The sequence below is a fragment of the Leptonychotes weddellii genome, chromosome 4 (genome assembly GCF_054177405.1).
Source record: "Leptonychotes weddellii isolate Sample4059 chromosome 4, ASM5417740v2, whole genome shotgun sequence".
In the NCBI taxonomy this organism is placed as follows: Eukaryota; Metazoa; Chordata; class Mammalia; order Carnivora; family Phocidae; genus Leptonychotes; species Leptonychotes weddellii.
The window spans coordinates 28,946,445-28,961,162 of NC_138372.1; the positions used below are offsets into that span (position 1 = coordinate 28,946,445).

At 40.5% G+C, this 14,718-nt stretch overlaps 1 protein-coding gene across 5 annotated transcripts in view; it reads left to right on the plus strand.

Moving 5' to 3' along the window:
- The window catches only part of NFYC (nuclear transcription factor Y subunit gamma), a 64,091-nt gene that overhangs the window by 21,435 nt on the left and 27,938 nt on the right, over nucleotides 1-14,718 (plus strand). For 4 of the 5 annotated variants that reach the window (XM_031018030.2, XM_006747205.3, XM_006747203.3 and 1 more), the window contains one exon: nucleotides 13,041-13,153. In XM_031018030.2, coding sequence (XP_030873890.1) covers nucleotides 13,049-13,153 — 105 coding nt within the window. In that variant the 5' untranslated portion in view covers nucleotides 13,041-13,048. Of the gene's footprint in view, nucleotides 1-961; nucleotides 981-13,040; nucleotides 13,154-14,718 lie in introns of those variants that run through there. The other variant, XM_031018034.2, reaches the window with a different exon arrangement.

Sequence of the window (14,718 nt, forward strand, 5' to 3'; positions counted from 1 at the left end):
TGTTGACATCGGTGAACTGTTGAATGTTGAAGATTTTGGGTAATAGGTTGATGTGGCATTATCAGAGATGTGCTTTTATAAGATTTAGTAGCATCATTCTGTAGAGATAAGCAGAATTTGAGTAGAAGACACCAGAAACAGTGAACAATGCAGTGAGTTCACATACTAGGTTCACAACCCTTAATTGTTACGAGGGTGGAAAGGAAGAGCAATGCAAAGGGCTTAGAACTGTACCTGGCACCCAGCATTAAACGCGTGTTAGCTATTATCATCATCATTTTTGTTAACTATATGAAGATGATGAGGACCTGAACAGAGATAGTGACCGTATGAAGAAAGGTCAGGAGATGGATACTGTTGGACACTGTTACTACAGATTCTAGAAGTTGATGAGAATTGAACAGAGTCCAGGATGACTCTGAGGTTTTAAGCCTAGGTGACTGGAGGATAGAAACTGAAAAGTTAGAAGGAGCAGGTTTGGGGAAAGAAGATTTTGGACACATGGAGCTTGAGTTTGAGTTCTGGGCAGCTTTCCAGTTGGAGATGTCCAGCTTGCAGGGCTGGAGAAATAGCAGAATTGGTAATGTATATTTGGAATTTAAGCTATAGAGATTATAGCTGAACCTGGGGAATAGATGGGAGGGAATCAAGGGAGAGAGAATGGACAGAAGGACCGGAAGAATGAAGCTTTGTGTCAAAATTGGAAACACAAAAAAAGTTGGACCCTTAAGTTGAGACATGTAGAAATGAACATGGTGGAGTCCTCTAGGTCAGTGTGTTTTTTTTTTTTTTTCCTTTTAAAGATTTTATTTATTTATTTGACAGAGCACAAGCAGGGGGAGCGGCAGGCAGAGGCAGAGGGAGAAGCAGGCTTCCTGGCAAGCGGGGAGCCCGATGTGGGGCTTGATCCCAGGACTCTGGGATCATGACCTGAGCCGAAGGCAGATGCTTAACCGACTGAGCCACGCAGGCGCCCCTAGGTCAGTGTTCTGTAAGCTTTTTTGATTGTGCACCCCTTTCATCTGAGTTGGAGCTCCCATATAGAGTATTCTTTACTCTGAAGCTACTTACTCATTTTTTTGAATGTTAGTTTAGTTAAAACTGCAGAATATCTATAACTTCCCTAATTCAGGCCTACATAACAAAGTAAGGTATCACTGTTAGCCCACATTTTTCTCAGAATACTTAGAGCACCATGCGTGATACATGATCTTGTGACAAGTTAAATGGAATGAGGGCATCGGTATCAGCCCATGGGTTGAGTATTCAGAAAACTAATATTAACATTTTCAGTGTGTGCCTTGATATGTAGAAGATTAGAAATACTGCCCTAAAATCTGGTAGCCTTCACTTGTTCTGAAAATGTACAAATATTTCCTTGAAATGTTACCTTGGAGTTCCTTGAAATTAGTTATATATGTTTCTTTATACATGTGTATGTAAAGCTTTAAGCTTTCTTATTTAAGTTTTAAGTATATACACACACACACACCTCCATCCAGTGGAAAAGCTGGGTTTTTTTTTCTGAGTTGCATTGGGCTTAATCTTCACTGGTGTTAGCTTTATAAAGTCTCAAACGGCAGTCTCTGCATGAAGCAAAAATACACATGTAGGAATTTGACGGCATTTGCTTAGCAAGTAATATATAGCCACATGATCATGATAACATGGCTGAGCAGCATACAATATAAATTACCAGGAATAGGATAGCCTCATCTGTAGGATTTAGCAGAATTTTTAATATAAGGCATGTATATTTAGTTTCTAGACTAGGTATGTTGTAATTATCCTCAATCTAAAATAAAGGTAATAAACTTTTCACTAGAGAAGGAGTGGTAAATTTCCAGCCACTCTACCTGATTGATTATTTATATCCTGAATTCCATGATTATTTCTCTCCTGGTAATTAATTAACTGGCCAAATACCCATGAAGCTACCCTTGAAGGTAGTTAAACAATGTAATAGTATGTAATGTTTATACGAAATAGTACTTTATAGTTAATGGAGTGATTTTATATTTATTCTCTCACTTAGTATTTACCTAAGGTAAGTAGGCAGAAGATTATTATCCCCATTTTGTGGGTGAGGAAATTAGAGGCAGAGCCTAGTGACATAAGCCCTGTGTTCTTTGCACTGCACCTTGTTACTGCCTGTGAAAAACAAGCTATAGCTATGTCTGTCTAATAGGACTAATTCTTCCTTCCGCCTCCCCTTTGCCTGTGTGTGCTGCTCTTCCCGAAAAAGGAGACACATACTTTTTTCCGCCCAGAGTTCACATACAATCTTACATGAAGTGACTAAGCAGGTTGATCATAAAAGGAGCAAATATATAGTCAAACTGAATTATATTTTAAGTTTTTTTGTCAAACACAGCCATCTTTCTTTTCAGAATAAAGCATAGTAGGGGGCGCCTGGGTGGCTCAGTGTTTAAGCATCTGCCTTCGGCTCAGGTCATGATCCCAGGGTCCTGGGATTGAGCCCCGCATCAGGCTCCCTGCTCGGTGGGAGGCCTGCTTCTCCCTCTCCCACTCCCCTGCTTGTGTTCCCTCTCTCACTGTCTCTCTCTCTCTCTGTCAAAAAATAAAATCTTAAAAAAAAAAAAAGCATAGTAGAAATAGATAGGTACTAAATGAGTACCACCAGTGAGTGTGGTGGGAAATTGTCTTTCCTGAATCCTAAATTCACTGAGGTCAGGTAAGTATTTCACGAACTTTCCCCCCATAGATAAGAGGTTAGAGTTGGTGTTAGCTGTCCTGTGGTGTTCCTTAGTTGTGCAGATGCACACACATTTGGGCAGCTGCTAGATTTGTGTTCTTATCTGGAACTGCGGAGATTGGCATTTTTAAATGAGTCATGGTGTTCTTAAATAATCATTTGCTTTATATTTCCTAGCTGTGATTTATAATACTTGCCTTACCCCTAGTGAGGTAGTTAGAACAAAGGAATGCTGATTTCTTGGAGCAATGACTGCATAATAAAAATAACATTGTCACCGTGTTCACAATGTGGCAATAGCTATAATTTTGAAACACTGCATGGTATTGAGCCAGATGATTCCTCCTGTGAGTGTGCACCTATGGAAACATCTCCAACAAGGGGGGTTGGCTAAGGCTATTCCTTTGAACTAAAGGGAAAAGATAGAGTGACTTCCCATCACCAGGCCCCCAAAGAGTGAACTTGATCTACCAAACCTTTTCATCATCACTCTTGGTTGGTGACCAGATAACTCCGACTCCCAGTCCTGTGTGCAACTATAGCTTTAACAAGCTTGAAAACCTTAAGCTTTCCACTTTGAAATGTGTAAGAATCTGGCACCTTGGCCTTCTGGAGTACTTTTTCCAGGAGAATGATCGGGAAAACTAAAGGTAAAAGGCTTGATGGACTTAATGTTGCAGGCTTCAAAGAGCCATACGTTCTTAAGTTTTGGGTCCTCTGTTGAGTAATTAATTCTATGGAGGGAGGAGAACATGTGGTTTAAGAGCGCAGAATGGAGAATCCAGGCATGTGGGGTTTCATTCCAGCTCTGGCACGTGCTTGTCCTGTGACCTCCCAAGACCCTCAGTCCATCTGGATGGAGTATCTTTATCAGATGGGAGTATTAGTACCTGTGCTGTGTATGTAGTGAAAAACAAATGAGATGGTGGAAAGAGAGCTCCTGTACGAAGTGTAAAGCATGTACAGGTGTAAAGGATTAGCATAACCATCTCAGTTGCTTCGCCCTCTTTGAAGTAGTCTTTACACTGAGCTCCTGACAGCTATTATACATGGAGGTAGGAGGTGTAGTGCTCGTTTGGCTTGGAGGATTTGTTTCTTCTCATGCTCTTCTCATTTCCTTCCTTCCTTTCAGCATCTAAGGCAACCATAAAAGACACTACGCAGAGGGCAGAATTCAGTGTGTCTGTGAATCAGCAGAATCCATACAGCCAAACCAATACAACCAAGCTCATTGACATTCTTACAACACCCGCAGGTTTTTAATTGAGAATTCTTTGCCCCCCCCCCCCCCCGTTTTTAGATGGATTAACTTATCAGCACAATCTCCCATTTTCCAGTGGAGTCTATGATTCAGATAATTATCTACATTCGTGGCGCATTTTCTGAAGAAGAACAGCTTTCTCTCCTTCCGTATTCTTTTTTGACTTTTCTATTGGATTACTGCACAAAGGTTATTGCACAGCCGGGTACAGGTACTTCAGAAGGGATTTCCCCATATGAACATTTAAGAGAAAAGCCAGAGTGAGGCCAAAGATACTTGGGGTCTTAAAATAGTTCTTGAGGAGCTTGTATTCTGTAGATTTGTGTTGAATTCCCACTATGAGCAAGGAATGTTTCCCTTGAGGATGTGCCAGAAACAAAGACAATTACGTAAGAACTGGGGAAAACATAGGAGCAGGGAAATTTTAGGCTTAAGAAATAACGTGCCAAATAATAATATGTCACACAAGTCTGAAGAAAGTGAATATGTTAATTGTAGAAATAGATTTTATTGAGTGCTGAGAATGGTTTTTTGGGGAGAAAAAAAATTTAGTGGCCGCTAATTAGTGAATGTATATTTAGTTTGTTATAGTTGTACTGTAAAAAGCAAGCTTCTTAACAGTGCTATTCCCAAAAAACCTTAACAAGGTTGGTTTCATTCCATGAAATAGTCTCAACAGTTCCTGCTTTCAGAACATGTTCGCTGTACTCCAGAGCTCAAAACAGAATCTTTATCTTGGGTGGTAGGGCCAAGTAGGGTGGATGCTGCCTAGACTCCTGGTCTCTTCTGCCCCCTAATGTAACAAACAAGATTTTCTTTTGAAGGACAAAGCAGCCACACACACTCCCAGCTTACAGAAGTCTGACATGTCCAAGGAGACATGTTCTAGGAATTTAAATGTTTTTGGATTAGTCTGGAGGGAAAACCTGCATAGCTATTGTCATTGACATTCCTGGGGATTAAAATTTGGAGCATTCCTAGTTATTTCCGTTTGAATTCTTTGCTTATTTGGAAGAGTACACTCATTCTAAATTTAACAGTTTAAAGGGCTTTACAATTTATTTCATGCTTATAAGAGAGATGGGAAAAGATTTCTGTGTATTTGTTTCCATGCATCTGAAGCCTGGACTCTTAGAAATTACGTTAACAACAAAGTCTGAATTAGAGGAAGAAACGAGTTGGGTTACTTGCTACAGTACCTAAGGGAGATCGGTCTTTGGGCTTGGTGCTCTGCTTGAGACCATTCAGGCCAAGAGTAGGTGTCTTGCCTTGCTCTCAGCAGTGAAGATGATATACCATCTGGCACTTGTATGATGCTTCGTATTTTTCAAGGCTTTCCCGCATGTATTTTCCTATTTGTGTGTTGCAGCTGCCCTGTGAGGTGCTCCTACAGGTGAACAGAGGCCCTAAGAAGTTAAGTGATTTGCCTAAGATCGTAAACATAGCAAGTTAGTAGCCAGAGAGCAAGAACCTCTAGGTCCAGTCCATTTTCTTTATGTATTTCCCTGTACTTTACTGCCCCCCACTGTTCACAACTGAGTATTTATAGGTGCTACTGACGGACCTGGAGACATGCAAAGGGGAAGGATAAAATAGGAAAGAAAAAAGCGACAGAGCTTGGAAAGAGACAACAGAAATAAGAAGAGGATGTTTATATGATAGTAGATAGGAGTGCCATTAGCATTTTCTATTACTGTCACAGAGATGATGGGAGGAAGTGGATAAAAATTATCTTTTGGGTTAAGGATTTGAGTCATTGGTCCCAGCCAAGACTGCTCGTCTCTCTGAAGAGTTTGAATATATGCAAACCTTAAAACAGTGCAAAAAGGGAGAATGAACGAGTTATAATAAGGCAAGAACAGAATTGTAGAGCCTTTGTGTTTCCGACTCCACCATTTACTATATTGTGCCCTTGAGCAAGTAACTAATCCTTAGCTTTCTTATTTGTAAAATTGGAATAATATTGATATCTTTATCCCTGAGCTGAGTGAAGATCAGTTGCGGGTAATGTATGTGACAAGTATTTTTTGTAAACTCTACAGCTCTTAAGTTGGCATTGAAACATTCTTCAGAATCACACTTCTCACTTCTCCTGGGCACGCACAAATACAGGATCCTGCCAGAAGCAGGAAGAGGTGATTCTCAGGATTTCTAAACCTGAGAAGGGATCTAGTAGGCAAAATGCCTCTTTGTTTTAGGATACAGTTTAACTCAGGCTACTGGCACTATTTCTGTCTCCAGCTCAAGTCAGAATTCTCTTTCAGGCTCAGAGCCTGAAAAACCAGTAACTCACCATTCTTCCTGCAAGAATTTATTCACTACTTACTAGGTTGGAGAGTCAGAGAGATTAACAGATACTCCTTTGGGGCAGAGGGGGCTGGCCCAGCTCACTCCTCATGGAGGCTGAACAGGTGAGGGAGCTGTGTAACAGCTGTGTGCTGTAGGGCAAGCTTCGCAGCCGCCGCTGCTCAGGTGCCACATCAGTAAATGAGGGGTAACACCTCTTCTGGCATGGAAGGATTCAGTGAAAGAAAACACTTAACAGTTTAGACCTGCGTTCTGAATGTTACCTGATCCTTTTTTAAGATTTTTATTTATTTATTTATTTGAGAGAGAGAATGAGAGACAGCATGAGAGGGAAGAGGGCAGAGGGAGAAGCAGACCCCCCGCCGAGCAGGGAGCCCGATGTGGGACTTGATCCTGGGACTCCAGGATCATGACCTGAGCCGAAGGCAGTCGCTTAACCAACTGAGCCACCCAGGCGCCCCCCTGATCCTTTTTTTTTTTATAAAGGGCCAGATGATACTTTTGGCTTGCAAGTCATACAGTTTATGTTGTAACTCTTCAACTATACTGTTGTAGCGTGAGAGCTTCCAATAAAACTTAATTTATGCGAACAGACTGCAGGCCCGATTTCTGTCTGTGGGCTCTCATTCCCAGACCCTTGCTTTAGGAGTACTCCACTGAAATACTTGATTTTTTTCCTCTGTCACACAAAATAGTGTCTTATTGCTGTCATATATGCAGGGGTGGGTTTAAGTTGAACATTAATGACCAAATGAGGAAGAAAGTATGTGAAGTAAGATGTTTACATATCATTTTCTCTTCCACAGAAACAGATCTTAAAAGTGTTCTGTTCATGCTTTCCTATCAGTTTAATTATGCTTATACCGGTTGCTATGCCTTCAAGTTTTTCCATTTATAACTGTACTATGATCTGGCCCTTGTTTAAAAGATTACGTTGTAGTAGATAGCAAACAGAAACATGTTTTTGTTTTTGAAGGAAAAACGTTTCTGCTGCCAATTTAAAAATGTGTCCTTGTGAATAGATCTTTAGGGAGAATAATGTGCAGCTAGTTCCAACCCTTAGTCTTTTGGGAAGCATGGTTCTTCCAGTAGGCAGTTTGAAAAACAACTTCATACTTAGCTTTTCGGAGCTAGACACAGACATACCCTCAAACATTGAACTTGGCATTAATCAGGGTTGGGGAAAACGGTCTCCAGTCAGGCTATGTTATTCATTCTTATAGTGGTGGGTATAAAACCACAAAACCAGTGAGTTTGACTAGCTGGGATCCAGTTATGTAAGGGTTTAGAACTTAAGTAGTAAGGTTTCTGGCACTAAGCTTAGTGCTTTCTTGCATGATTAAGTAGATGAGCTTAAAGACTGCTGACCTCTCTTTTCTCTCTAATCACCCTGCCTTCTTTTGTATTCATTCATTTATTGCATCCTCAAGTGGTCAAGTGAAGGTCTTCCATACCAGACCACCCCTTTGGCATATTTGTTCAGTATACATTGCTCCTGGAGTGGCTTAGTGGAATGACAGGCCAGTTCATAAACACAGGTCTTTTAGTTTCCAGAGTAGTGCTATTTTTCTCCTGAAATTGTCGATTTGAGATTGGTTTTATTGTAGAGAACATATGCCTTCTTAAGTCTTGAAATGCTCTTTAGCCGTGGTTGATAATGGCATATGTCCTTAGGTCCATCTGTACAAACATTGGAACCAAATTGTCTGTTAGTGGAATTGTTTTGTTTCAGAAGTCTTAGTTCTCAAATTTCATTTACACTTTTCTTTGTGGTGTGGAAGAATATCTAAAATGGCAAGCACAAATAAGCTTAAATCCTACCCTTTTCTTATCCATCTAGTTATTCATGTTAATAGCCTTTCTTTCTCTGTATCTCTCACTCACCACTTGAAATATAACATCCCAACAGTTTTGGCTAATTCAAATAAACCTGGAACTAACTTCAATAAATACTTTAACAGTACTGGAACATAATAAAATGCATGTGAAAGTGCTGCCAGTTGGGCAAAATAAAAAGCATGTCATCTAATGACAGGAAGACATGATCAAAATGCGAGTCACAAAGGGAGTGAAGAAGATGGGTGCTTTGAACATAGGGAGATACACAGGAATGATTGGGGTTGCTTGTGGTCTAAAGGCTGCAAGTTGGATTATGCGGGGGGGATGGTCATTAAAGGGAAACATGGTACCAGTGTTTAGATTTTTCAGTCAAAACTGGACTAGGATATATTTGCTTGCATTTGACAATGAGAGTGTTGTTTTTAGGTGAAACCTGATTTCCTGGACTGGGTCAGCTCTAGTACTTTAATAGGAAGCAGCGTTGGTCAAGGATTGGGTTTCATTTCAGGGGAGCTTTCTTTGACTTTTTTCCTTGAACAGATATGTTAGGGTTTTAGGTATTATCTCCCAACAACATTTGTTTGGTTTCAGTTATTTCAAAGACTGTATAGTGGGTTTAGTGAGGTATATGCCAAGAAAAGAGAGCTATAGTCTAATGGTACAGAGTTTTAGAAACCAGGGAATATTGCACTAAAATCTTATATTGCTTTGTATTTTATGAGGTTGATCACTTTGATAAATCCTGTTTCGTGTCTGAGTGTATCACTGAGGGGAGGATTTGGTGAGCCATGGTACCTGCTCAAGAGCAAGAGCTTGAAAGATTTCCAGGATCTTTAAAAGAGGAGCACTCTGCTTCTAAGATGTTTTGAAAACTGTTTAGGTCTTTTTCTTTCTTCATCAATGATAAAGAATAACTGGATATTAGAGTGACAGCTAGATTTTTCCATCCTTGAATGATCTGATTGAATCATCTTATCTCCTCCATGATTTTCTCCTTATTTTCCTGCTAATGAATGGCCAAGCAGAGGTATTTGCCCTCCTTCTACTTACCTTTTGTCATTAATTTTTCAAGCTTTACTAGTCTGTCTTGGTCACCTTTCTGAGAAAGTTCTGTCTTTCAAAGATTTATACTCAGGAGTGGTATGCACCCATGTTTCCAGTAAACAGTCTGCCTTGCAACTTCAGGGTGTGGGGGATGGGGGGCACGTTGTGGCCTTCCTATCCTGTCCTTTTATCTTAAATTCACTTCAGTAAGTCAGTTTCAGGTGGATTTCTGATTGTTGTCCTTCTTATTTTAAAGGCCCAGAGAGAACCTCATTTATTCTGAGCTTCCCAGAATAACTTCTATAACCAGCCACTTCCTTTGGTTGTGAGGCAATCCCGTTAAGTCTATTTCAGGGCCAGCCTTTCCGAGAGACCTCTTTTTCTCAGAAAGGCCGTACCTAGCAACTCTCTTGCCCCTTCATTCAGGAGTAATCAGTCAGACTGTGTGCTAGACTCTGTGAGAGATCCAGAGATGAATCATATTCAGGTCCTACCCACAAGGAGCTTGTAAACCAGAAGGGGAAATATGATAAGACACACACATAAATAATGATCATACAAGATAATATGGTGATGGCAGAAAGAGGTGCAGATCAAGGGCTCTGAAGGTTCACAGGAAGGAGTGATCATGTCCGGATGGGGATGTTTAGAAAAGACTTGTGGACAGATGGCAGTTGAGTTGAGCATTGGAGAAACAGCCTTTTTGTGATGGACTTTGAGTCTTCCCTTTCTAGCTTTGCAAAGCAAACTGTTTTTAAAAGCAGATAAATTAATAGATATTGGGAGTTGAGATTATTTCTGGCAACAACCATTCGATACTTCATCTGATCCTTTCATCTTTATTAAACAGTTAAACAGACATTTTATTCAAATATTATAAAGTAATTAACATGAATGATAAGTCTAATAATGAATGAAATCTGGGAAATTGTATGCTGCATGTTTCTTTTTTTAAGATTGATGGATTTATTTTAGAGAGCACGAGCGGGAGGGGCAGAGGGAGAGGGAGGGAGACTCTCAAGCAGACTCCCTGCTGAGCGCGGAGCCTGGTATAGGGCTCTATATCTCACGACCCTGAGATCAGGGCCTGAGCTGAAACTAAGTGTCAGATGCTTAACTGACTGCGCCACCCAGGCACCCCAAAAGTCACCTGTTTTTGTTGTTGTTGTGTTTGTTTAAAGTAGGCTCCATGCCCGGTGTGGAGCCCAGTGTGGGGCTTGAACTCATGACTCTGAGATCAAGACCTGAGCTGAGATCAAGAGTTGGATGCTTAAGTGACTGAGCCATCCAGGTGCCCCTATGCTGCATGTTTCATGAGTGATCTAAAGCAATGCACTTGGTCTTAAGACAGTTTTGTTGTCAACTGTATATAAATAGCTTTGTCCTGTGATAGAGGTAGCAATTTAACATGGAATAAAAAGGATCGTAGGGGTGCCTGGCTCATTCATTCAGTTGAGCATCTGACTTTGGCTCAGGTCATGATCTCAGGATCCTAGGATCAAGCCCCAGCTTTGGGCTCTGGGCTCATCCGGGAGTCTGCTTTTCCCTTTCCCTCTGCCCCTCCCCCTGCTCATGCTGTCTCGCTCTCTCTCTCTCAAAAAAAAAAAAAAGGATCCTGAAGTATTAGTCTTTCTACTTTCAAATACATACCTTCTCGTTACCCTAGAAAATGGATCTGGCATATATTCCGTGGGCTGTAGATGTTATGAATAGGCCATTTCTGTAGCAAAATCAACTTAGTTGCAATTAATGTATTTAATTACTAAAGTCAGAGTGGTAAGATTAACTAAGGTTGGTCTATATTTCTTAGCTTGTTGGGGTGTTTAGTGAGCAAAATTTGTTTGCTCATTAGGTTTCATTATTTTAATCCTGAGCCTCAGTCAGAAAATATTGAGAACACCAGTTTGTTTTCATAAAATCTTTTGCTTGAGGGACACCTGGGTGGCTCAGTTGGTTAAGCACCTGCCTTCAGCTCAGGTCACGATCCCTGAGTCCCGGGATCGAGCCCCGCATGGGCTCCCTGCTCAGGGGAGAGCCTCTACCCCCCCCCCCCAGCTTGTGCTCTCTCTCTCTCAAATAAATAAATAAAATCTTTTAAAAAATAAAAATAAAAGGTTAGAGTCTCTCTTCACTGTAGTCAGTACCTTGTAAGATCTATTAAAAATAAACTTCTTTAGGTTGCTTAGATTTCTTTGATCTCAGTATATGTAAGAGAATAGTGTATAGACCCTGTGCATACGGTGATGAATGAAAATGTCATGGGAGCTGAGCTGAGAGGACCATACTTGGTTATTGAGGACTGAAGATTTTATCTAGTCATTTCAACTGTGATTCAACACTCTTCACTTTAATTCCCTCCAGAACCTCCAAGATCATACTGCTTCCTAGTACTTAAGTTCCTGTTGATGTATAGAGCTGCTTGTTGGCCTCCAGCACCAGAAATTGGCTCCAAATCTTTTCCCATTACATCATCACCCACTAATGTCATTACACCAGAGTGAAATCTGCTTTGAAGATTGTACTCTTGTTTTCCTTCCATCTCTTTCCTCTCATCGTTTCCTTTAGAAGGAAAAAGAAAAAAAAATTAGAGACCTCTTGGACAATCCCAGGCAAACATTTAAGGGGGAATCAAACATCCTCAGTCTAAACCTAGATTTATCAGTCTTCATTCCACTCTGCCAACGGAGAGTGATCTGCCCAGCATGTGTCCTTATGGAGTCTAGAAAGGAACACGTTTGGTCATGTGACACCTGACTTTGGTGCTTTTCTCTCAGCCCTTCAGAACTAGTTCTTAATGATTTACATAGCTCTCTGCCAGCATCTTGTCACTGGCCTGTTAAACTTTTTAAAATAATTTCCCAGAATAGAAATTCTTAGGACATCACTAAGTTTCTTATTCTTTGTGTTTAATTAAACTGTTTCTTGCATTTAAGTATTTGCCAGATAAGCATTTAAGCCATCTGGAGTTTTTTACTTTCCCCTTGTAAATCTTATAAAACTTACAATATTACCTACAGTTAAAATTGATACAGGGATCCTTACTCATCTTCCCTCCCCCATCACAAAAGCAGTTGATTGCATGCAGGTTCTGACCCTCTTTTCTCTATCCTAAATTTCATTCCCCATTGTTTTTCAACCACCTTTAAAGCTTCCAGTTGATGGTGTGCTTTGGCTTTTTCCTAACAGAAAGGTTCAGGTAAGGAAAGAATTGGGAAGTAGTTTCAGTTCAGAGACTTGGTGCTACCCACTCAATTATTGGCCAAGGCTTTAGCACTTCTGTGCCCTCTGAGGCAGATTAGCTTGAGATTAGAAGAAGAAATAATCAACAGTAGCCTCTAAGAAATGGGACCACAATGTCTAAAACAAAAGAATAAAATGGGCTCTTAAGACTTGGGTTTACATTTCTGTACAGTATTAGTCTTTGGGACTCTTAATCTATCTGCTGCAGGCTATGGCGTGGAGTGTGAGAAACCATGGTGAACTTGAAAAAAACATTGGAGGGAATGGCATTGAAAATTACGGACCAGACTAGGGCACCAGCCAGTTGCCCTTTTTGTCTCCTCCTAAGATAAGACATTAAAAGGCCTTGATTCATACTAAGATTTCAGTTTGAATTTCTAGTAATTTTAGGTTTTCTAGTTAGAGCTCCTTGATAGTCTCTGTGGTATAAGTTGGATAGAAGGGGAAACTTTTTCCATATGTTTTTGCTAACATTTAAGTCTGTGTTAAAAAACCTCTTCAGCACAATTACATACCTTCTCAGACTGAAAAATTGAATTAGTGAAAACAGCCATAAGGAAAGATATAAATAACTTGGACAGAAAGTCTGTCTTTATTACTTCTAATGTATCTCATGTGTGTGTTTGTTTTCAGTTGTCAAAATGTCCACAGAAGGAGGATTTGGTGGTACTAGCAGCAGTGATGCCCAGCAAAGCCTGCAGTCCTTCTGGCCTCGTGTCATGGAAGAAATTCGGAATTTAACAGTGGTAAGAAAGAACGAGAAACTTGCAGAGTGTAAAGAGCTATGAGATGAATAACCCAGTACTTAGAGTAAAACATTTTTAATCTCAAACGCATAGGCATAGTTCATTCCTGACCTCTGGGTGGGAACATGAAAATATAATTCACCTTAGGTGAGGTGACTACAAGGATTTTTTTTTATATCTTAGTGGCTTTCCTGAGGCATGTGGGTAGATAGTGGATGCTTTGGCTCAGAGGTGGTAGCTTAATGTGAAGCGTATCTTTTAGAGAGGCAGAAGAGCAGAACTCTCACCTTCCTTTAGTAGCTGTAGCTCATTTCTTAGTCCTGATTCAGTGGCCCTGCCAAATTTCTAGAATCTGGTAAACACTATTGGGCAATTTATTCAACAACAAATCTATTGTAAGCACACACTCTTTCTGGGTGTTAAAAGATACACTTAGATCAGGGTTTCTCAACAGCAGCTTTATGGGCATTTTAGGCTGGATAATTCTCTGTTGTGAGGAGCTGTCCTGTGCATCATAGGATGTTTAGCAGTATCTCTGGCCTCTACTCATTAGATGCTAGCAGCAATCCTCCTCCAGTTTTGACAACCAAAAATGTTTCTGGACATTGGCAGATGTCTCCTGGGGGCTAAAGTCATCTCATTGAGAACCACTGGCTTAGAAGAATCAAATATTACCCTGGCCCCTGCGGAGCTTACAATCTAGTAATTACAATCAGAGTTATTTATTCAGTGAATATTTATTAAATACTTACTGAATCAGACACAGTAATGAGTCTGAAGCAGTAAAAGGTCAAAGTGCTCTGGGATTACAGAGGACATAGTGCTTATTCCTCCCTGGTTGAGTTAGGGAGGCTTTAAGGAAAGTGGACATTTTTTTGGATCTTGAAATATGAGAAGCGTTCACCAGATGGAAAGGATAGGCAAGTATATCTTCAGCAGAGTATGGCATTCGTAAAGGCCCGGAGGCCCAGAGGGGCGGGCCTTATGTTTTGAGGACCAGCAAGAAGTTCAGAGTGGCTCCGGGTTACTATGTGGGTAGTACGATGGGGGTAGGAGTAGAGTGGTATGGCAGTGGTAGCAGGAGGTGTGATACATTAGAACTAGAAAATTTTCAGAGTGTAGTGTTAGTTCCTTAATGAAAAATGTTCCATTTGGTGTCATTTTAGCAAATACTGAAGGATCTCTCTGTTTCAGGTGGGTCATTCCTGCCCTGAAGGCATTAAGCATCCTGGCAGAGGAGACACTGGACTCCTTCCTAATGTAGAACTAATTTTGCACTTTCTTAGAGCTAGTGGCCTTTAAACCTCAGACATACGAGGTCAGTTTATTTGTTTACTCAACAAATACTTACTATATACCTGCTGTGGCTGTGCTGGATACTGTGGATCCAGTACTGAGCCCTGCAGACAAGATCATTGCACTCACAGGACATGCATGCCTGTGGGGGAGGTAAACTGAAACAAGTAATGAGTAAATAAAATAAGATAACTTCTCATTATGGTAAATGCCCCCACTGACTTCAGGGATTAAAAAAAACAAAAACCAATCCAAGATTCATATTTTGA